General features: G+C 38.5%; 1 protein-coding gene across 2 annotated transcripts in view; it reads right to left on the bottom strand.

Annotated features, from left to right (window-relative positions):
• Positions 1 to 9,959, bottom strand: part of ccbe1 (collagen and calcium binding EGF domains 1) — a 34,658-nt gene extending 24,699 nt beyond the window's left edge. The window contains exons 1-2 of one of the 2 annotated variants that reach the window (XM_039780042.1): positions 9,506 to 9,959; positions 9,341 to 9,421 (exon numbers count right to left, since the gene is read on the bottom strand). In XM_039780042.1, the coding sequence (XP_039635976.1) occupies positions 9,341 to 9,421; positions 9,506 to 9,609 (185 nt within the window). In that variant the 5' untranslated portion in view covers positions 9,610 to 9,959. The remainder of the gene's footprint in view (positions 1 to 9,340; positions 9,422 to 9,505) is intronic. The other variant, XM_039780041.1, reaches the window with a different exon arrangement.
• Between the last annotated feature and the right edge of the window lie 15,113 nt (positions 9,960 to 25,072).

Raw genomic sequence — 25,072 nt, forward strand, 5'->3', positions numbered from 1 at the left:
GCGGTCATTTCCCTTTGCTAGCTGCGGTCCTTCAGGACTGATAAATTAGCAGTTCATTTTTTTGTCTTATGGAGAATAAATTATGGCTTCAAACAGCCCAACGATGAATAACAATTAGCTATGAAAAATAATATTGAAGTTAAACACACACCCAATTGCTTTCAATTAGCTGATTTACCTGTCAAGAAGTTCCTGTTCCACAGTAGTGGGCGTACAAATGCTGTTTTTTATGCAAAGTGCTGCTTTATTATTATTTAATTCATAATTTTTTCTGAGTAGAATGCAATGACATGTTGATACAGCTAGAGCACAGTCTAGGATATACAGGCAGAGGCATGGAGGCAGAAAAACCACAGCCTGTGGTTTCCCTAGCACCACATCTCTTAACCATCGCAAAACCACAGCGTGACCAAAGTGTGACCACATTACAGTCCTCCATGGAAAGAAACAGATGGGTGAATGAGCAACAGCCAAAAGAAACAAGAGTGGGATTTAAGAAACCAAAATATCAGAAAGAAATTGTTGATACATGGATTAGTGAAGATCACCAGCCACCAAAACATCCTGTAATTCATTTAATTTACTATTTACTACCATTTAGCATGTGTTTAAAAGGTCAGAACATTTAGAGAATAGTAAAATATGTAAACACTAGCACTCACTCATACATTAACACAGATGCCAGTTTCTTATATGTTTCTATGTTAACCTGCACATACTTATGCCATATGAAATTACTCCGATTTAAAATATAGGTGAAAAGAGGCCAGACCGATGCCCTGTAGTTATTTATTTGATAAATGGTCATTTCTTTAGACATGTTAGTCCTCATTTCCATTTACAGTAGATATTCAGCTGGTAGCTTACGTCTACCCCACACCATGTACAGTACATGCCTTTAAAGATGTGGAGGCTTTGACAGAGGGAGAACATCCATCTCCATTTACAGCCTGTCCTCCACATAATGGATAACTACTGTACAGTACTGAAGAATGTGTGCTCTGGGAAACAGGTCAAAATCATCCAAACAGCAGTTGTCAAACTATTCTGATAAAAGAACTCCAGGCTTTAGGAGAGATTATAAAGCAAGAACGCTCAAAGTCATGGTCTTTCCAGTAAAGGCATGTTTTGTATTAGTTTTTTTTTTTTTCAAATGAAAACAGATGGCAAAATGCAAACAGACCAAAACAAATTACTCTCTGTTCAGTAATACTGAAAATGTTTGAATGATAAGTCTGAAATGACATGTTTCTAATTCTTCAAATAAAGAAACATGACAGAAAGAAGAAAGAAAGAAGGCAAATAAAAGTCTTATGTATAAGTGAGAAATTTAAGGACATGGGACCATATTTGTTGTTAGACATTTCGGTAAAAGAAATGAAATGGTGAATCCATTAGCAAAGTTATGTAAACCTACTGTTGTGTGTATTTCTAACACATCACTTCATGAAGTGCAATGCACCAAAGAAAGGAGAGAGAGAGAGAGAGAGGATGTTTGCTGCTGCTTGTGCTCTACATCCGTCACTAAGGAATGCTCCTTAACACTAACATGTCCTCCCCTGCTCTCACTATGATAACTTACACTTCATTGCATCTTCCTCAGTGCTTTTAAGAATCCGGATAGGGATTCATCCTTTACCTAATAGGGCATATTGCCACTTCAGTAGAATTGTTGATAAGACTGCAACTTAACAGCTCCTTTACATCTCATTCAAAATAAAATAATAAAGATATGCTATTAAAATGTTCTGTAAAATATCCCCCCCTACGGGAGCAAAGATGAATGACAAATGTAAATCAGACTTGAAAAACCTGCCTCCACCTCCCACTCACAAGACAGTTCAACAGTGACTGTGAGATCTTCCAGCAGCACACTAATATTAATGTCAGGACCTGCAGACATGACTTACAACCATTTGGCCTGACTTCTATAACAATATTATTCACAATATGGTGCAAAGTGCGACACCATTAAAGTGACACACATTAAGGGGTGGCTCTAAGGCTTATGAATTATTAACATCAACATCAATAATATTTCTATGGGACAGCAAAACAGACTAAAGGGACCAATAATTGATGTGTTAGGCTTTTGTGAAAAACAAGTGATAATCATAAATAAAGTTGATGTACAAAAACAACTTTCTGTTAAGACAGGAACTTTTAAAAGTTTTTCTTCTTTCTCTGATGTTCTTAAGCCTTGTGTATTTTTGAGTTTGCATTGTAAAGTACTTTGGGGTGCTTTACAACATCTTTTACAACAGGAACACATTGACGCATGACAGATGAGCATCTAATGCCAATGTCAGTACAAAATATGAAGTGCACCAAGTTTGTCTTGTTAACTCGGTTTGAAAAAGGGGGGAAAAAATTAGTGCATTTCAAATGAGATCTATAGGCCCAGAAGTGCCCATGCAGGTGCAACTAATCTCACCTGTGCATGGTATCTATTAAAGTGGGACATGCATATGAGCACACAGGCACATAATTAATGAAAGGTGTGAATGAGCAAAAAAGTAGACAATAACCTGGTTGTTACAATTTCCCCTGCATGCACAAGTAAAGTTATTTTCCTGTGTAGAGCAGAAGTATTGTAATAATTGAAAACCTTATTAGTGGCTTTAAAGAAGATGTGTTTTATAAGCACAAAACTGAACTTGGTGGTTAGATGGGGACTTAGGTGATCCAGCTATAGGGCTTCCATATGGCATGTTGCACTGAGCTGAATTCATAGGCCACAGGATCCATCCATTCATCTATACTGACTTACAGAGAAAATATTATGCTGGAAAAAGGACACAGTCCCCCCAAGAAATATGTCAGTATCAGTTGTTATAAAAGATATCCTAAAACCAACATATGTTACATTGTTATCAGATGTATTTTTCTAACAGTGATTTGTAATGATTTTGAAAAGGTACAGACGAATGCTGTTGTCCTGCCATTAAAGGCGTTTCGTTCTGGAGTGAAATTACAAATGTATTTTGTTGTTTCATTTTGAGGACTTGTTTAACTAGTTGATTGACATTTACCACACTGACACTAAGCTCACTTATGTTTGGCTCATGATTCATCAAACTGATCCATCTAGGGGATTAGTCCATCACGGACACATAGCACTGTGGGAAGACTTTGCACCTGTTCGACACTAAGGGTAAAGTTGCTGACATGTCAACCAAAGAAAAAAAAAAGTTATTCATAGTATTTCATTGAATTTTAAATCAGACCGGCTAGAATCATTAGCTTAATCTAACAGCTGACCTGCTCCGTGCCTTTAGATCCTTTTAACATTCAACTGTGTGGGAGCTGTCATTAAAGAGCAATACCAAATGTTTATGTCACCTCCTTGAATCCACAGTACAGCCTGTGTAATACAGCTGCCTACTTCAGTTAACAGGCTACATATCCTCTTTCTGACTATTGATCTGAAACAGATGTTGATGTCTTATCCTTGACAGGACATTATGCATCATTTCAGGGATTTGGTTTAAAATGAATTATGGGATATATTAGACCACAGTTTCATGCTTGTGTCGATAATTTAGCACATGCATTGAGCAGTTAGTGTAATGGTGTACGTTATACTAGCATCTTTCACTCCTTTTTCTCTGATTACTCAGTCGAGTATCAAAATAGTGGGGAACAGTGCCAGGTACTGTACTTCATTTTAGGCATTTTTGATTGGCATGATTTTCAGTGGTGTTATCTCATTCTGCATCTACTGAGGTTAATTCCGGTAAACTCTGTTTCACTCAAAGGGCTGTTGAGAAACAGCTTGGACTTATTCCATGCTCCTTCCTCAGACATCTTATTTACTTTATCATGATGCATTTTTGTCTTTTCAAATGTTTAACTGCAATAGCTTATAATGTTGTCGTTCATAAAAAAAATATTTGCGTTTTGAACCCAATCTAAAAACCATTTGTTAGTAATCCTAGATATGGTTTAAATAAGTGAAAAATATGTCTGCTTTGACACTTAGCCTTTGGGTTTTTGGAAACCACTAGAACCCTGTTTACAAAAGAACAACAGACAAGACTTGACAAGTATACGTATCAAGTCTACTAACTGGTTCTCTGACGCATATCCAGTAGCATACATAAGGTGGTTGATAATTGGGTTTGTAAGTAATAAAAAAGACACATCTAAAGAGAATGTCTGAGACAGAGTAATCATTTTAAATGACCTAATATTTTCCATCTCCCTCCCCTGGAATAATCACTGTGCTTAATGACTAATTATACTGTATCAGTGAGCAGACATCCAAAAATGTTGGAAAATGTAAGTTGTACATCTATTTGAAAAGGAGTCCGACCTATTGAATAACTATGTTACAATAGTGGATGTGTGCCCATGGCTCAGTTGGCATTCATTTAGTAACATTATAACATGGGGGCTTTCCTGACTAACATGTTTTTCCACCAATACATTTTCTTGAAAGATGCTATTCGTATGTTGTCCATAAATCTCATTGTACTTTTCAGTGAAGAACATTTATAGTTGTATCAGACATGTATTAGCCTAAAAGGACAAAACATAACTAACTGGTGCCTGCTGAACGCCTTAAACTGTGCCACAATTATATCCTTCATGGAGCTATGATCACTGGAGAGATGACAATATGGCAACAGAGAACAGAGAACTCCCAAGTGTATTTCCCGTGTTGAAAGCTATTTGAATTGGGAAAAGGAACAGAAGTCCAGCTGAGAGGATTATTCCAAGGCACAGAATACATTTAAATTTGATGTGAAAACCAGATTTGAAAACTAAGGAAACAAGAGATACTTAAAGCTTTGCAGCCAAGTTGAATAATCAGAATGAAGTGATCATTTCTCTGAAACTGAGCAGTATGAGTAGTGTTTGAGTCACTGTCTGGGAATCATAATATAAATCAGTTACTCATTTTACAGTCAATGGAAAATCAATGTAATTTCTTTTGACAAACTTCTGGGCCCTTGGATTCACAATACAAGTAAATAAACAGTAGTACAATGCGAAACAGGAGTAAGTAAAAATGAGAGATACCAAATACCTCTTAATAAATTCCAATGCATTTCATTGGAATGCATTGATGGTACATTTACAGGACACAAACAATGCTGTTTGGATCAGCCAAGTGCATGAGAAGTCTATCATGTTTTATGGGGGGGGAGGGGGGGGGGGCAGAAGAAATGTTATCCTCAGTTTCCTTACTGCGTAAACCAGTTTCCCCTGAATTCCAGAGCAAAGGACGATGGGAGCAGAGCAACAACACGCTTACTACCACCAGAATTATTGAAAAAATAACAAAGCAACAATTACAAATGCCACACATCAATTATGTATAACTGTTGCAGATGTAGAGTGGAAAGACTCACTCTCAATGTGTTCTGCTTCTTTTCCAAAGAAGCATTTCCTTTACAGTGTAGGTAAAACACAATAAATCAAGCCAATGTAATCACTGTTTCTTGTACCCTTTTGTCACCTAAGTGAAGTTATAAACAAAGATTATTAATGTGCCTCGATCGTATGATGGTTAACAGATTGGATCTGGCTCTCATCTTAGATTTTCAGAGATGTCATAGGATACTTAATCTCAGCAGCTGAAAAAACTTCTACATTCTGAGTAAACGGCTCTAATTTACTGCATTTCATTTAACAGCATTAAAACAATAAATATTAAGTACATAACCTTCTCATAAATATCTGTTCTGTCACTCTCTACTGTCAAATGATAAAGTGATTAAACTGGAAGCAGTCAATGTAAGCTCAACAATTTACTGTTGGCTAACAGCCGCTGTCAGATATGTCTTCGCCAGGGGGTCTGTCTCACAACGCAGGATTATGAAGTTAGCTGGATGACTGCTGAGTAAAACCTGGAAGCCCCTCAAATCTGCAACATGGATGAAAATAAAAACCTCTTCTGGAATATACTCAACACATTTGTCCAGCTAAGTCAGAAATTGTGCTTTGACAAAGAAAGTGATGGGTTTATTTTCAGCAGCGGCAACTAGGGTTGAAAACAAATATACTATGAGGATAAAGAGAATGGTTAGCGTGACTGACCAGTGATAACCACAACACAAAGAAAAGCCACCAACAGCCATACTACTGCCAATACTGATTACAAACTGATCTCTGGGACGTAAATTGAAAAAGGCAACAGCAGTGACCGCTTAACACTAAAGATGTTGCCAAATTGGAACAAAAAGTACACACCTTATCATTTTCATCAACCCTACTTTGGCTTTTTGGCTTTTAGTAAAGCATTTATGATGCAATCAGAGGCTTTCATGATTTAAGTGCAACTTCTGGAACAAAAACCCTGCACAACCTCTTAGATCTTATTGTGAGCCAAGAATATTTAATCCCACGGCTAAGACGGTAAGACTAAAAATATAAGCATACATTTTCAAGCCTGAAGATGCTGAATGACAATCTTCATATAAAACAACCCAGAAAGATGGTGAGAGAAGAATGTGACTGCACTGACAGTGAGACAGATATGGTTGGAGTCAGCTGAGGGCCTGGTACTTCTCTTGTCTGTGACATATGCTCTCTGGGTCTCTGGGGTCTCCTCTGATGCTGTTTCACAATATGATAAATGCAATGATGAGTGTTAAACTGTGCACACAGAGGAATGCCATGGTCAAAGGGTGCCTGTTTCAAAATTCCTTTATGTGGTGCTCTCCTCTCCCACTAGACCTACAGAAGACTTGGACTTCAATGCCTCTAAAATCTTTGACATTTTGGGAAATAACAAATGCTTTCTTCCCGAGAGTTAGATGAGAAAATCGATGCCAGTCTCATATTTGCCTGTTAAATATGAAGCTAGAAACAGCAGCTGATTAGCTTAGCATAAAGACTAGAAACCGGGGGAAACAGCTAGCGTTGCTCAGTCCAACTGTGACAAAATCCAGTTACCAGCACCAGAAATGAACGTGTTTGTTTAATCCTTACAAAAACAGAAATGTAAAAACAAAAATACGCAGTAACGGTGGGTTTTGTGCAAGACTATGGCTCGGTTTAAAATTGCATACTAACATACTATTCATACTAATTATGACGTAAAATTAAGTATTAAGTGTGTTCCAACTGCATAGTATGTGGATTTTTTGTACATGAGAAATGCCAGGATGTACAGTATACTAGATTAGCAAGAATTTCTGAGTCAGCTGGTAATAGCATACTTAATTGTACGCAGTATGCAATACAGAATATATATTAATTTAGTATGTAGTATGCAGTAGTTAGCATGCAATTTCAAACAGCCTCTACTTCATTGCTGAGAGCAGTGACTTCCTGGAGTCTCCGCTGGTTGCATGGAAACTGCTCTTACCATACAAAGGTAAGAGTGGCATCAATGTTTCTCTCACATTTGTATGGTAACTTACTCCTCGCAAGAAAGCAAATACGCATATTGTATATCCCAAAATGCTATTCCTTTAAAAAGCAAGACATAAGTGTTCCTGTTCAAACTGGTAAAAACTGCATTGTCAAATTCACCAAATAAGAATAACATTTTCAAAAAACAAAATCTAGGGTGATAATAACATTAATGAAGCTGTTCAGTTAGAATTTAAACAGCCATACTAAAAGCTAACCATGATTATGACCACTGTAATCACCCCATGAAGGAAATGCTCATGTACATTTAAGCTTTAGTTGTATGCCAAATAACGCCCATCTAACATCTGTTAGTCAGTTCTACAGATTGTTATCCAAAAACAAAAGTATAAAAAAAGAAAAGAAAAAAGGATGTCCCATGGCCTATTGGGGGCCGTGTTATAATATCAAACTGCTATAGCACACCTGCGTGTAAAAGCAACAACGTTTACACAAATAGTTTTTTTTGTAAAAACAAACAAACTGTTTATTACAGTAATAAATGTTCCGAGATGTGCTGACACACTGATACTCTGCAGAGAGCCTAATGAATGCCATAAGCCAATATTTTCTTTTGGCAACTGAGTCTTGCCAACTTAAATCACGCTTGGTTCCTTTTGAACTACATCTCAGTCATGCCAAGGCACAATTGCACTGGTATATGACTGCAATTTGAAAAAGAATGCAGTATGCAAAATCCACATTCATCTTATCAAATTCAGATCATTACTCTGAATCTTTGGCACTATAATAAAACTCTACTAACCATTACAGGGCTGACGGGCAGTCATCAGCTCACATCGTACAGGGCACTTGGCTCTAATCTTGGCTCTTAGCTGACAATCTTTTTCTCCTTTAAATAAACATTGTGGGAAACAACTGTGGCCACAGCCAATAACCATAAACCAACATAATTATGTTAAGAATGTGTTTGAGATTTGAAGATCAAACAGGATGTCACTGTGTGCCTGAACCACAGCCAGCAGTTTGTCAAGTGATGCAGAGATGATACTTTACAAAGTCTACATTTGGAAGACTTCTCAGAGGAGATATTCAACATTCTGGCATTTCTTTAGTTCTCCATATGCTTTCCCAGAAAAAGGACATACAGCTGTAAACTGTAAATTGCTATAAACTATATATTTTCTATATCTCAATTAATGAATTGGCCATAAGGGAAAACTGTGGATATTTGAATTGATTATTAACTAAACTACCTCTTTAAAGTCAGTAGTGTCAAGTTGTTTCATTATGCCTGTGAGATGGCCCCTTGCAATGAAGACAGATTAGATTCTAACAACTTAATCCATAGCCTCTGACAGGGGTTTTGCTGCGAGTAGACGCTGTGTCCACTGTCTGTGAACTGTCATAATTAAAGCCAGTGTCAGAGCAAAATAGTTCAATCAGGAGGCTTGTGGATATTTGGATTGCAATGATCCCTTTAAGTCACAAAGGATGATTAAGAGGAAAATCCACCATGTGTCCCCAGAAAATCCCTTCATTCCATTAGATACATTGTTATATAATACATTTTAAAAAGTTCATGGAGTTTTTTAAATATCTGTAATGATCAACTGCAGCCTTAGGAAGCAGACATTTTTCATCTTGTAAAAACATCTGACTGACTGCACTGACAGTAGTTTTATTACAAATAATAATGAAATCACATGCATGGTTAAAAAAAAAAAGGAACACTGGAGGATTTTTATTTAGCTTATTTATTTTTTGTTTTAAAGCTATAAGCAGCCTCTGGCAACATGATTTTGTGATTTTCACTTATCTTTGCGTGATTCGTTAGGCAGAACTGACCAGTGTTATACAAAAAGTGAGTTCCCATCACTAACATTTCAACCAAGCACCATTTAAACAACATTATTGCTCTGAATAATAAATGACAAGTCCAATTTGACATCACGTAGAGCTACATTTTGCAATCACTTTTTATGGGCACAAAACATGAATCACTCTTCTGTACCTGTAACACGTTGTGACTTCTCCAGTCGACTTCACGCAGGGGTACTTTGTTGTAGAAATGTTATTCTCAGAGCACTCTTCACTGTGAAAGAAAACATTTTAAAGTAAGCATTTTTCTGAGTCCTCGTGTCATTTTGGTGTTGAAGCCTACATGTCCTACAATTACCCGTCACTGGCATCCTCTTCTTGGTAAGACCAAAGCAGACCTCCTGAGAAGTACATGCAGGTGACGGCGAGCAGAAGAGGACTCCTGTTGTGTTTTAGTATCATCTCATCGGTCCTGTCACCTGGGTGCTGACAGTACTCCACACGTGTAATGATTTGCTCCTCACTGCTACAACTTCAGGGAGTAAAGTGGTGTAGCGACAGACAGGCAGACCCTCCCACTCACCGCCGGGCTTCTGAGCCATCTTAACGGTAACTTTCCCTCCTCCATACTTTTGACAGGTCACGTCAAGAAACCGGAGGAACCGGAATATATAGCCTATTTAAACTCTTTTTTTATTATTATTATCATTAAACATTTTTTCTTTTAGCCAAGACGTTTGCTGACACATAAACATACCTTTTGTTTAACCGTTTATCTTCGGTGAAACTTTGAAAATGGATCGGAACCACTAACGTTCGCCCCATCATTCACCCCACACCGACACGTTGTAATAGAGAACGCTCTATGTGCGTCATGACGTCTGCATCTTTGCTACCACCGCGTGGCTGTTACTGAAATAACTGCTCAATAATAAATAAATACATGAACAAATAAATAAATAAATACAGATAAACAAATGCACATCTGTTTTCCAAAGACAAGAATGCGATGAGTTCATCATCAATTAGATAAGATTCTATTAATTTCTGTGTTTCAGTTCAATGGAAATCTGACACTTCAGTGGGTGTCATAACCAACACGTTAAAAATGCATTATAGAAATATGAGCACGAATACATTTGAAGTAATAATTTATTGCACCTCTATTTGAAGTTGTAAGCATATATTATTCATAAATTGATTAAATAAAATTTCATAAAACATTTTAAAAAAAGGGGCACGTCACACATTCAGACTACTCAGCATGCAAAAACAGTTCTTCTGAGGCTTTGATAAAAACTTCCCAAAGTTGAAAAAAATGAAAGAGATGAAAGAGAAAAGCAGAGTTTGTAAATTAATTGAGCATCTAGAATAAATCCACAGGATTGAAGGACAAATATAGCCTGGGGCCCAGTGGCACAATATTTTATTGTCTTCTAAAACATTTGTAATCTTAAAACTTCTGTATCAAACAACACCTCTAAATAAATATACAATTCAAATATCTGATTATGTTGCTAGATTATGAATTATGAGCTGTTCATTGACATTTTGCTCTCTGCTACATGTTATAATAATTTAAAAGACTCATTTATTTCAAGAGACCAATATCATGAATTAAAATTACTTAAAATTTGAGTCCAGCAGTGGTGGAACAAGTATTCAGCTCCTCTACTTAAAAAACTAAAAATTACTAAAAGTAGTAATAAAACAGTATACAATCACTCAATAAAAAGTAAAAGTATTACCAGCAAAATATACCTAAAACTTTCAAAAGCAAAAGTACTTGCACGTGCAGACAGAATGGAACCTGTCAGTTAATAATAACTTCTCTGTTATTATTAGCTCTGATGCATTAATATGTGAGCAGCATTAAAAGGTTAACATGGAACTAGTGTCAGTTAGCTAGTTGTCAAAGAAAGGTAGTGGAGTAAAAAGTACACAATTTCCCTTTAAAACACGAGTAGAAGTATGAAGTAGTATAAAATTCAAATTCAACTCAAGTAAAGTAAAAATACTTCAACATTGCACTTAAGCATTTACTGAATACTAAGTAGTTGCAGTACTTTCCACCACTGGATTCCAATGAGCACATGAAGCATGTCAACCAAGCCATTACATCAGCAGGAAGTTCTAACTTTCATGCACTGTTAACCCAAACCTACCTCACTATCTTGCTAATTCTTTGGGTCAAGTGGTTTAAAGTTAAAGAGTTGATGAGAAACCTGAGGTGATGAGTGACCCTGACCTCTGTATGACCTCTACCAGCAGGCCTGATCCGAGCACAAACACTGCTCACTGGCACCTGCAGAACCCAACAGTTCTTCAGTTTCTCAGGAATGCAGTGTGGCATTACAGGGAGTTGGACAGTGGAGCTTCTGAGGAGCCTGTAAAGGATATCCCAGTGAAACAAGAGGACTGTGGTGTCACTTACAGTCACTTTGGTAGCTTTTCAATCTGTAAGGTCAGTCAGGTATGATTTCACTTTATTCAGAATATTACATTAGTCAGAAAGAATGTCTAGTGAGGTGAAACATAATACAATATTTCCTATTACAATCATGTTTTTCTTTTTCATTAAAAGGAAACTGTGCCTTGTGCCTACAGAAAATAGCACCTTGAGCCTGCTTCAAAGGGCCTGCTCAAGCATGACCATTTCAGTTCAAGTGAAAGCAGGATTTCACTGGTCTACCTGCTTCATTACAACAGAGCCTCTATGGCTCAGTAACCGTCTGAAGGTGCAGTTCAATTTCTGGCCACTTGATGGCCCTTTCAACCAAGAGATCCCACCCCCACCCCTCTTTCGCCACTATCGTCATCATTGCCCACAAAATGGATGACAGCTTTTAGAAATACCAGGGTGCGTCACGACTCTGAGGTGCACATGCTGTGCCATTTATGTTCCACCTGTTATGATGCCTCAGCAGCCTGAGAGGCAGAGAATGAACATGCCTGCAACAGCACAAGTAGCCAATTAATGCTGCAGGCTGACACTGTATCAAAGCTACAGAGCTAATAACCTCACTATAATGTCTAGCAACATCCTCTGCCTCAGAGATATGAAATAATTATCTGTGGCTCTTTTGCCATGTTATCAATTTTAAAGTAAACAATAAAGAACAAAGGAAGCCTTTTTACCCTTTACTCTGTCAATATACTTTATTGAATCTTTCAAATAAATGACTTTTACTATGTTTCTCTCCCTCTGTGTTTGTATCCATCTGGTTGCCACATTCCAAACTTAAGGATATTTTGAGCAAAAACCAAGATCTCACTATATATTTCCTGTTCTCACTGTTCACCCAGCCAGTGTTGTTTATCTCAGCTGGGTGTTTCCTGACCTAGAAGGATTGGTTAGAGCACAGGTGGACCACTGTTTTTCCACTTAACAGTGCCACATCACATGAAACTCTTATCCTATCTTTACTGCCTTGGCAGGGACAGAAACTGCACCACCGTGAGAATAACAATTAAATCAGATTAAATAAAAAAAAAAAAAAAAAAATTTTTTTTTTTTAAAAAAAAAAAAAAAAAAAAAAAAAAAAATTTTTTTTTTTTTTTATTATAAAGTTAAAAAACCTATTAATTGAAAAAGAAAATAAAAAATGGAGCAGAAATACGCTGCTATTCTAAGATGTGATGGTTTTAGGGGTTGCAGGGCATTGCACCAAATGGACTCCGTTTGATTGTTTGGCAAAAGAATATCTGAAAAAAAAACAAGTTCTATTATACTGATGAGCCATCCAATGAGAGAATGTGCCGTAAAAAAAAAATTCAGTGCATTGTAGGTTGCTGACGTTGACATTCAAATGATCCTTTCCATGCTTAATGGATGCTTCATAATGCGGGACTGCAGCAGTGGACCATACACAAATATAGCCTTTTATCCTCTAAATGCTCTCTCAACACATAGGATGGCAACGAGAATTTTGCAGGGCACAAGCACCCCTCTGTCACAACTCCTCTCTTTCTTGTCTTTCTCCCTTTTGACAGTGCAGCACTGCAGTGCCTCTCTGCACATGCCCAGACAGACTGGTAGAGAGCCACAGCAAGTTTGAGCTCGCTAGAAATATTAACAGGCGGCATCACAGTCACATTCATGTACTCCTGCAAGCTGTGTTTGTCTGTTTGTCATGGACAAAAGTCTTATTTAACACAACTATAAATTAATTCCTCAATCGCATTTTGAAAGGTTAAAATGCATTGACAGGGACACATTTGCTGTCACAAGAATGAAACCTGGGACTACCTCTTAACAGGGCTTTCTCTGTCTCAAGGTCACTCTGCCTCCCACAAGCTTTTTATGCAAACTGTTATATAGTCAGTGCAGCTTACAGTCTCATACTACCTCTCTTAGGTCTATAATGTATGTTTCTTTTATTACAGCAATTAACATTTACTACAATGCTTTTGCCTAATACTATATTTAACTATCTTTATAGTTCCATTCTCTGTATGCTAATTCTCTCTTGTTTTACCAGTTTTGATCTCAGCATGGTTCCTTTTATGTACATTTTATTAAATAACTAGTCCACCCCAGTTACAATAATGCCACAGTAAGCTACATTAAACCATTACTAATGCAATCTGAGAATAAATGTAGCTTTACAGCTATTTGTTGTCTAATTTTCAAAAGTCTGGTGGCTTAGTAACCAGGTTTAGAGGAATCTCTGTGGTTGCATATTTTACTCTATTATTGCCATGGCAATAGACCATTATTCATTTTGCTTGTTGAAACAGAAATATACAAATGATGCAATCAAGTGGATACAAAAATGTGATTCATACATCAACTCGTCAAAACACTAAATAAATGGGAGAATAGCAGGAGAAATTACATCAAAAGGAGACACATGGGTGTGTTAGTAGGTCTGGAAAATCAAGGGACAAAAAGTCCAGGGGAGATACACTGTATATATCTTTTTTTTTTTGCATTATTTTATGATGCTTTCGATGCATCAAACCGAAAGCAGTGGAGGCCAGGTGGAGGAGAAATAGTGCAAATGGTCATTAAGGATAGGTTCACATTTTTCACATTCAAGTTTGGTTGCTGTATGTACTGTATTCCTCCCCTCCATACTGACCATAAAGAGATCCCTCCCCAGTGCAATTTCAAAAGGAGGGAATACTTTAATTAAAAATCAAATCCAAAGTAAAAGGCATGTAACCCAGCCCATGACACAAGGACAAACTATTATAACAAATTTGTTTGTTTCTTTTGGGGGTTTTCCAATTTATATCATGGGTAGATGATATACAGCCAACCAATCAGGAAAGCTAAGCAGAACAGAGCAAATGGAGCCCGACTATCATCACTTTAGCTCACTCCCCCACTGTTGTGGCAGCACCTTAATACAGAGTTTTCTTCCTGTCATCTCAGTGAGAACTATTTCCCCCACCTCATGTCACTGTGACTCTCTCTCTCCCTCTCTTTCTTCACATGCACCAGCTGTTCAAAGGTTCACTGGTGAGTCACATAAGGTGTAATGTGATGCATGAGGAAGCTTTTCATCTGCTGTAAACATACCCAACTACACACAGAAGTTAGAAGCGTTACATGGATTTAAGAATGATAATGAATAATGTTCTCCTTAGCCTAAAGAGCATCTTCAATAACACATCCCAAAAATACGTTTGCATAGTAAAAACATTGTATTTATTTATATTTCTTGTAATCCTACAAGTTCAATTTTACTGATTCACTGTGGATCTGGACTAAAGCCGATTGAAAGCACTTCCCTACCGTTGATTACTATGCAAAACAATGGTAACAATTATGGTGAAATTGGAAGTTACTTCTACTACAGTACATGTCACTGCACGTGTCCCCTCGACGGTGCTTGGATCAATAAATCCAACCTCAGTGCAGTGTCCTTGGGATGGCCACATTTCACAGCGCCTCCCGGCCATTATGTCTCTCCCCCTCCTCTGGATCTCCTGGCTCCTTTTTACTGACACACACACACACGCACGCACGCGCACGCACACACACACACACACACACACACACACACACACACACACACACACACACACACACACACACACACACACACACACACACACACACACAAAGCGTCCTTCCGTGAATTCATCCTTCCTTTTCACCCTCCTACTAGATACTCATTGATAAAGGTATGCTGTATATCGGCGTGTTTCCACTGCCCTCTGTGACAAAGTGTGTGTGTGTGTACAGCAGCATTTGGAGTTCAAAATACAAAAAAAAAACCATTTAGAAAACACGTTAAGAGAGGACATTGCTGTTTGGCTTAACCTTTAGTCAAATGCATGACAGGAATGTTGGCAGTTCCTATTTCTGATGGGTGGTCTATTTTTTTTTTTTTCACATGGAGAATGTGCTGCTTATTTCTTGATATGGATGCACAGCCAGCAAACAGATGGTTAGACCGTGGCAAACCATGCAGGAAAATGGAAATAAAAAGAGAATTATTTCTCTCCAAAAGGCCTTTTGTACAAGTGACATTTCACAGATCTAAAATAACGCATTAGGATTTCACCAAAATATAATATATTTGAAAGCAGAGTATTTCTATTGCACTTATCCAGTCACAACAACGTTTACTTAAGATGGTGACAAATGAGCTTTTGTCCTCATATCCTCTTCATGTCTTTCCACGCTTTTCTCTACCTCTTCCACTCTTCTCTCCTGGCCTGCTTTTTCTCAACTCTTGCTATCTTAAGATAATAGCTCCTCTGGGCTGTGGTGATCAGGACTAGCACAGGTCAGGTAATATGGCTCATCATCATTTAAATTAGTTCTGAAGCATTAGGCAGAATTGGCCCCCGCCGGTATCAGTGAATTTATAGCCCGGTTGTGATAACATGCACCAGTACACCGAGCCATATTGTTTAGCTCGCAAGCTATTATCATTCGCTTCCCTTCAATGTCACAAGATAGTTGAGTTTGCAGCAGTGACAGTCAACATCTATTTTCCACTCTAGCAGCCGTTACTTCAAGATTAAATTCAGGTACAGTGGGGCAAAAAAGTATTTAGTCAGCCACCAATTGTGCAAGTTCTCCCACTTAAAAAGATGAGAGATGCCTGTAATTTTCATCATAGGTACACTTCAACTATGAGAGACAGAAAATCACATTGTAGGATTTTTAATGAATTTATTTGCAAATTATGGTGGAAAATAAGTATTTGGTCAATAACAAAAGTTCATCTCAATACTTTGTTATATACCCTTTGTTGTCAATGACAGAGGTCAAACGTTTTCTGTAAGTCTTCACAAGATTTTCACACACTGTTGCTGGTATTTTGGCCCATTCCTCCATGCAGATCTCCTCTAGAGCAGTGATGTTTTGGGGCTGTTGCTGGGCAACACGGACTTTCAACTCCCTCCAAAGATTTTCTATGGGGTTGAGATCTGGAGACTGGCTAGGCCACTCCAGGACCTTGAAATGCTTCTTACGAAGCCACTCCTTCGTTGCCCGGGCGGTATGTTTGGGATCACTGTCATGCTGAAAGACCCAGCCACGTTTCATCTTCAATGCCCTTGCTGATGGAAGGAGGTTTTCACTCAAAATCTAACGATACATGGCCCCATTCATTCTTTCCTTTACACGGATCAGTCGTCCTGGTCCCTTTGCAGAAAAACAGCCCCAAAGCATGATGTTTCCACCCCCGTGCTTCACAGTAAGTATGGTGTTCTTTGGATGCAACTCAGCATTCTTTCTCCTCCAAACACGACGAGTTGAATTTTTACCAAAAAGTTCTATTTTGGTTTCATCTGACATTCTCCCACTCCTCTTCTGGATCATCCAAATGCTCTCTAGCAAACTTCAGACGGGCCTGGACATGTACTGGCTTAAGCAGGGGGACACGTCTGGCACTGCAGGATTTGAGTCCCTGGCGGCGTAGTTTGTTACTGATGGTAGCCTTTGTTACTTTGGTCCCAGCTCTCTGCAGGTCATTCACTAGGTCCCCCCGTGTGGTTCTGGGATTTTTGCTCACCGTTCTTGTGATCATTTTGACCCCACGGGGTGAGCTCTTGCGTGGAGCCCCAGATCAAGGGAGATTATCAGTGGTCTTGTATGTCTTCCATTTTCTAAAATAATTGCTCCCACAGTTGATTTCTTCACACCAAGCTGCTTACCTATTGCAGATTCAGTCTTCCCAGCCTGGTGCAGGTCTACAATTTTGTTTCTGGTGTCCTTTGACAGCTCTTTGTTCTTGGCCATAATGGAGTTTGGAGTGTGACTGTTTAAGGTTGTGGACAGGTGTCTTTTATACTGATAATAAGTTCAAACAGGTGCCATTAATACAGGTAACAAGTGGAGGACAGAGGAGCATCTTAAAGAAGAAGTTACAGGTCTGTGAGAGCCAGAAATCTTGCTTGTTTGTAGGTGACCAAATACTTATTTTTCTGAGGAATTTACCAATTAATTCATAAGAAATCCTACAATGTGATTTTCTTTTCTCATTTTGTCTCTCATAGTTGAAGTGTACCTATGATGAAAATTACAGGCCTCTCTCATCTTTTTAAGTGGGAGAACTTGCACAATTGGTGGCTGACTAAATACTTTTTTGCCCCACTGTAGTTTTGTCTGAACTGAGCTAACAGTGATTTGTTTCGATTTGTCCAGGAGAGTTTTGGTTAAAGTTGACCTACATGTACAGTTCAGTGTGCACCTTTCACTGGTATACTGATCATTCTTGGCAACTTGTCAACACAAAGGTGAAGATATTGCCTTTGAATGGGTTACTTCACTGTCTGTCGTTATGTTACACATACTGCTTTTACTGAACCAGACACCTACTCTAGGAAAAGGTGTACAATGTTCCGTCAACTCCAATCACGGATATAGAGCATATCAAAATCCATTGTAATTAGCCATGTTTTAGAGCTGGGATCTCTAAGACTTAGCTCCATCTGCTTTTAAAATGGCTATTAAATACAATCACTAGTATACAGTATATAGTCCATTCTAGCTTTGCTTTTAGACTTTATTGCTGAGGTGCTTTGCGTTTTCTCCTTTTTTCATTAAATGTTTCTGGGAGAGATGTTATTAAAAGCAAAAAGCAGAAGCCATCATTGGACTGCTTGTTAAGACAGCTTAAAATCTCAGCAGTAACTGGCAGCTTTCGTCAATAACACTTCCAAACACGAGAATATAATTACTGCCAAAACCCTATGACAGGTTTGTACATCTACTGAATCAGATCTCTCCTCATCAGATACTGGTCTCTTTGTTCAACATTATGTATTATGTAGTCTTTCTCATTTGGCCTAATAAAACACTCTTCAGTCCTTCAGCTCATGCAGATTGCTACTATGCGGTCCAACTGACCTGCCTGAGAGGTCATCAGCTGATCATATCAGCTAATTGTATTTTATGTGAGCTAGCCAAGGTGTCAATCATAGACCACAGCCAGCAAAAGCCCTCACAGTTCTCTTATTTGAATTGATTTACCCTTCAGAAATGTCACTAATCGGTAAGTCATTTTAAATGTCAGTATGGTGGCAACAGTTGGAAGAGAATTTAATAAAGTCAAACTGACTGCGTAGGTTGTGGCCAGAGCTTAGAATTACTGTGGGTCTGGGGCGACCTCTAGCTCACCCAGTAAGAGCGTGCGCCCCATGTAGGCTGAGTCCTTTGCAGCGGCCCAGGGATTATTTACCTACTTTCCTTATACTACCCCAACACACACACACCTCCCTGCTACATGCTGATAAGGTTTCCACATAAGACAGCTGCAGTCACAGCACTCTCACTCCTGTGGACACCTAAGCTGTAAATAATCTCTGGCATCTACATACAGCGCAGATGCTCTGATATTTTAGTATCAATTCTATCTGCCTTTGATCAATGATATGTGGCCCCAATGCAGCTTTACAATCTTTGTGTCACAATAGATGAGAAACAGAATGAAAACAAAAGGCAAACTTGCTTCCACTCACACTGATTAATCTCATTACAATCACTTCTTTCCACATGTTAGCTCTTGATTTATTCATTATTTTCCTATCACTTGAATCTTACATTATCATTCAATGGTTAAAAGAGAATTCCAAGTTATTCTGTTTTGGTACCCCTTTAAATGTATCAAAAGATCCCCTTAAATTTAAATTCTGATAAACAAGCCTTTTACACCATGTTGTTGATTCTTCCACAAGGCAGCCAAGAAACAAGCAAGAATACCTTAAGGAGAAAAGCTTTGAACCTGAACAACATTGCACATTATAAAAATAATGGCAAGCAAAGTGCCAGAACATCAAAGGTTACTGTTGCAATGTCAATGAGGTCCCCTGGTCACAGAGCTTTATAGGCTACTGCATTTAGAAGTTTGAATCAATTTGTCTAAAAGTGTTGTGAAGTTTATAGAAAACTCTGGAATCAGCTGTTCTCTGCCTTTGGGGAAAACACTTGGTTGGATTGCTTTGATACCTTATAAAGCAGCAACATGTTTTGCATGTCACCTTCATAGATAGCTGAGGTTCCCACACTCTTTTAATTGTGACCCCTTATACAAAGCAGTTCCTACTTGTGACTCTCATCACCATTTGCCAGTTGTAATCAGTTTAACCAAAGTAATAAGTAATTCCATCGCCCACTCCCTGCCATTACTGCCAGTAATACTAATTTCACATGCATGGAAGCATAAACTCATACAGAGAATATGGCATTGGAATAAAAACAACATGTAATTCTAAATGAGTTTAGTTGAATTAGAGTGGGGGCACACCTCTGGTCAACTAATAGATTGTTGCAATAAATAGAGCATAAGGATGGAAAGCAGTCATATTACACTTGGAGCAAAGACAGCAGGATGCAAAGTGACCTAGATCTACATTTACTGTATATTGCCAGTGTTAAACCCCTTGGAATTGCATACAATTAGTCAATACTTTTTCTTCCGCCATGGACAAACATTGCCATGCAGCACTTTACACTTCAACTGTTCATGTACAAATTATTGTACTGTACAGTCCACAACAGTAATAATTACCTTGTAACTCTGATGTCTAGTGATGCATTGTGCTTCTGAGGAAAATGCATTGTGCTTCCTGAAACCATTTTCACACTTCACACATGGTTCTCCATGGATACTTGTATTGTGCAATACATGCCGTTTCATAAGTGTTGGCACTCCCGGAATTCTGCCTCTTTACTGAATGAGGCAAAGCAGCTTTATTTATATAGCACATTTCAGCAACAAGATAATTCAAAGTGCTTTACATAAAACATTAACGACCAATTCAAAACAATTGAAAACATTCATTAAAGAAAATATAAAAACAGCTAAAATAGAATAAGACAGATATTAAATACAAGAATAAAAGTTACAGTGCAGTGTAGGGAAATTAACAATTATTTGATTTAATAAAAGGCAGCGTCAAACAGAAAAGTCTTCAGCCTTGTTTCAAAGAACTAAGAGTTGCAGTGGACCTGCAGTTTTCTGGGAGTTTTTTCCAGGTATGTGGTGCATAAAAACTAAACACTGCTTTTCCATGTTTAGTTCTAACTCTGGGGACAGAGAGCAGACCTGTCCCAGGCGACCTAAGAGGCCCCTTTAAAAAGGTACCAGTGTTAACTAGGCAGTAGTCTATATCCACGACAGACGCATAACTATTGGTAAGCAGTGTAAGCGGTGCTTACGGGCCCGGACCAATCAGGGGCCCGCATCACTGGAAGATATTGATTGACAGCCGGGGCCCCCTATCGCATTTTCATTACTCGCGACAATCCCAGCTGTCCTACGTTTCTGTTATGAAGACGAGACGTGTGTGTGACTCGAACATCTCACATTTACCAACAAAACGTACAGCGAAAGACAAAACAAAACATTTCAGACCGTCCTGCCAACCTGTATACATTTTAACATCAATGTACGCTGTAACGTTTTTTCACTATAAAGTCAGCGGCTGCTGTTTCAATCCTGTCGGCTCTCTGCAGCGGGCAGGGCTGCTGCTCCATTTCCTCCGCCACTGACGTGCGCATGCACACACACACAATCACACACGGTGGATGCAGGAAAAAAAATGCAGATGAGACGACACGATGACCTAAATTGAGGACAGCTACACTCCTTATTGTAAGTGCAATGATAAGTTAAAGTCCAATAACTACTTTATCAAACCGTATGAATGTGTGTGTGTGTGGCCCTGGATAGGAAATTAACTAACAATGTAAAGATCAAGCCACTGGCAGTGATATATATGTTCATATTTGATTAAATATGAAAATGAAAAATTATTATAATTTTTTGTCTTAAATCCACCAACCATTTTCATATACCAACATTTGCAGCATCCTGAGCCTTTTTGGTAACGTTCCTAGGAAATCTCAGCCCAGAGTAATTAATTAATAGTAATAATTATTATTCTCCCAAAACAAGTTTCCTTTCTATTATAACTATACAAAACAATTGAAACTTTTTTTGCAACTTTCACTGTCTTCTGCAACTTCATTGCAACAAACATACAAAAGACACCACAACTTTTATCGAAATTTTTTACAAAAGCCTCTGTGAAATCAGGCATTTTGGGCCGCAACAATCTCAAAAAAAGTCCGCGAAATCCTGGAAGGACTTCCCTTGTGTGTTTTTTCATGTGTTATGGTGCGCATTCACCAGTGTTTTTTTGTTGTTGTTGTGGTGCACATAGGCTACCCCTGATTTTGTCAGTCATCTCATCTCTTATATGCTGTGTCTCTATGATCCTATTCTGTCCTATTCATGGTAGCCTACTCGTGGACATTGCGCCGTTGTCACGTGCTGTAGTAGGGGGGCCCTCCTTGATAATCCTGCATAGGGGCCCGGTGTTGTCTCATTACGCCACTGGTCCACGACGTTCCACTTCCGGGACTGCTCCATTGCCGATGGAAATTCCGCCAGATTACACTCTTTTTGGCCGGCTGTCCTTTACCTTCCGCTTTCATAGTGTTGTAACTCCAGTGGATTTATGAGGACTATGGTTAACTGCTCCTCAGATCTCTGCAGGGTAAATCCAGACAGCTAGCTAGACTGTCTGTCCAATCTGAGTTTTCTGTTGCACGACTAAAACTACTTTTGAATGTACACAATGTTCCACCAAAACAAGTTCCTTCCCGAGGCTATTTTGCAGAGGCACCTTGGCTCTGTCTGGTGCTTTGGGCCACCCTTGACGATTGTGATTGGTTTAAAGAGATGCCAATAAACCAGAGCATGTTTTTCTCCCATCCCGGAATGCTGTGTGGACTAGGCAGACCCTCCTCTGCAGCGCTGTGGAGGAACTAGGCAGTGAATATCTGTGTGAATATATGCATTTACTGTATGCCGTTGAAGCATTACATATTAAACTCTTCTCATACTCTATATTTTCTTCAACAACACTTGAAGCCCTCAAGCCTCATCAATAATGCATTAGACAGTAATGTTAAGGTCAATGCAGGGAGGCGGTGGTGGTACCGTAAATAAAGCATCAATATGGATGGTCTCATGCAGCCTCGTCAATGGAGTTTTGGCCACTTGGCTGCCTCTCTCTTACCTCAGCCACATGGCATCTCACTCTCTCTCTATCTCACATACACCACTGGTAGGGCATGATTGCATAACACTGACGCGCACAGCTGCTGGTTTATCATTTATTCATGTTTCTTTCAGTGGCATAATTTGGGGTGCTCTGTATAAAACAGTAATAATTCCGGAGATATGCTGAAAAATGTGAGACTGACCAGGAAATGGACCTAACTGAATGTATGTGCGGGTAGTGCGTTTTCTTTTCTTCACTATGCATCAAAGGGGTCATTTAATAACCCAAAGGCAGGTGACAAAAGCTATTGAACCAATATAAGAGAACAGTCACACAAAAACATATCAAATATATATGCAACTGAAGTATACACTGTATGCGGTTATTACGAAACAGATTATCTGACACTACGTCTTATCTGTAATGTGATGTTTAGACAGGAAACAGGAAACAGGACATGCAACTACAGTACCATCGCCACGTAGACATATGTTCTGGGCCCTGTACAAAGTTAATAAGCAAACACCATCGGTCAATTGGAGGGCTGATTACTTTGTAAATATATGAATTGGTTTTAGTACCTGTGCAATTATCATGCTAAGTTTATTACCAGGGAGCCAGGTTCAAGGACATAGGATGGTGGTGACAAACTTGAAATTCACAAAATGACAGAAGGAGACAGAGAGGGGAGGGGCGCATTCCAATTTGATACTAATTGTTAAAAGGTAAGATAAATAATACAATAGTGCAGAAATAAATCCTCGTCTGTGTCTTTTTGCACAAACTGTAAGCGCGCAGCTTGATTTTGATTGAGGCAATAGTACAGAGTATTGCAGTAAATCAGCTGTTAAGAGATGAATGCATGAATGACTTTCACCAGGTCAGCAAAAAAAATGAAATTTGGCATCATAAGTTGACTTATGGTGTGGATGGACTAGGGCACATGCTCTCTTCATGGTCTTACGGATGACTGATGTATGAAGTACAGGAGTTTATGGTCCAGAGCACTCAGCCTGAGGGGAGTTTCTCTTAGTGTGGTATTTTCTACATTATTACAAAGATAAATCTTCAGAAATGTAGAAACTGTTCTCTTGATTCATAATACACCAAAAGAAAAGACATATATAATTTATTGTAAAATGGATTATAAAATGTCAACCAAAGAAAGGTTACAAATTCTCATACAAGATTGATTTATTTAAAGGTGATACAGATTTTAATTCTGAACATTTCCGTTGATGGTGAAGTGAGACAAGCTGGTGAATGGGACTTCTTTGGGACTATTTGTGTGGCCGTTTCTGTATTTATTGTTTATTTTATATAACATCGTGTTTACAGGTGTGTCAACTGCAGCGGCTGTGCAAGAAGGAAAGGAGATGAATGAGGACAGAAACATTCACATCAATATTCCCAAAGAAGTCCCATTCACCTTGTCTCACTTCACCATCAACGGAAATGTTCAGTTTAATGTGAATTAGAGCAGTCGATTGCCCGCGAGCTCACTTAACAACGCCTCAGCTAATGTTTTGTCAACCCGCAGTGATTAAAACAGCAGCTGGTTTAATGAATTTGTCCACCTATAGCTAGCAATAGCACGGCAGCACCCCATAACAGCCCGACTCATAAAATATACGGCTACTACCACAGCCCGTAAAGGGGGATTAAATGTGACCTGTATTATAAATGTTTTTGGCCATCATAGCCTACTTTTTAGCTCAATAAGTAAGTTAACTCACCTAAGGCCTTCTTCGGCCAATCTCCTCTGAATCGTGTTGGATGACTCGGGTTGATAGACAACACAAAGTTAGCCAGCATGTCACCTGGAATATCCAGAGGCGCCGTCCAGCACCTGTGCTTGTAGTACCAGCGGTAACGTTGACTTCTTGGACTTTGACATCTTCCACACAAACACGGTGCTCAATCAGTCTTAAACAATTTAAAACTTCGTTGTCTATGTATATTTCTTGAAGGGCACTTGTCCGCCCTAGTATTTCCAAAAATTCTTCAGTATGTGCCAAAATAGTATCTGCTGATAAACCATGTTGATCGATTTGATCTGCTAATGATAGCATGCTATCTCGGAACCCACCGATGTCTTCCATTATGTACGCACTCTCACTTCGCCAGCCTTTTTTTGCCCACGGCTCTGTTCTGAATGTCAGAGATAGCCACGCCCCCTGATTTGCATATAAGAAATAAAAAGAGAGGGAAATAATAAATGTGCCGTTAGGAAATAAAAGTCCATGGAAATAAATAAACGTGGACTTATGAAATAAAAGTACCATGAAATAAGTAAAAGTAAAACCTTTAAATATATTTATTTAACTAATTGATTCATTTATATATGAATATTTTCATTTATTTAATTATTTATGTATTTATTGCCTCATTTATTTATTTCATGATGTATTTCATTTATTTATTCATATATGTATGTATTTATTCA

The sequence above is a fragment of the Perca fluviatilis genome, chromosome 17 (genome assembly GCF_010015445.1).
Source record: "Perca fluviatilis chromosome 17, GENO_Pfluv_1.0, whole genome shotgun sequence".
Classification (NCBI taxonomy): Eukaryota; Metazoa; Chordata; class Actinopteri; order Perciformes; family Percidae; genus Perca; species Perca fluviatilis.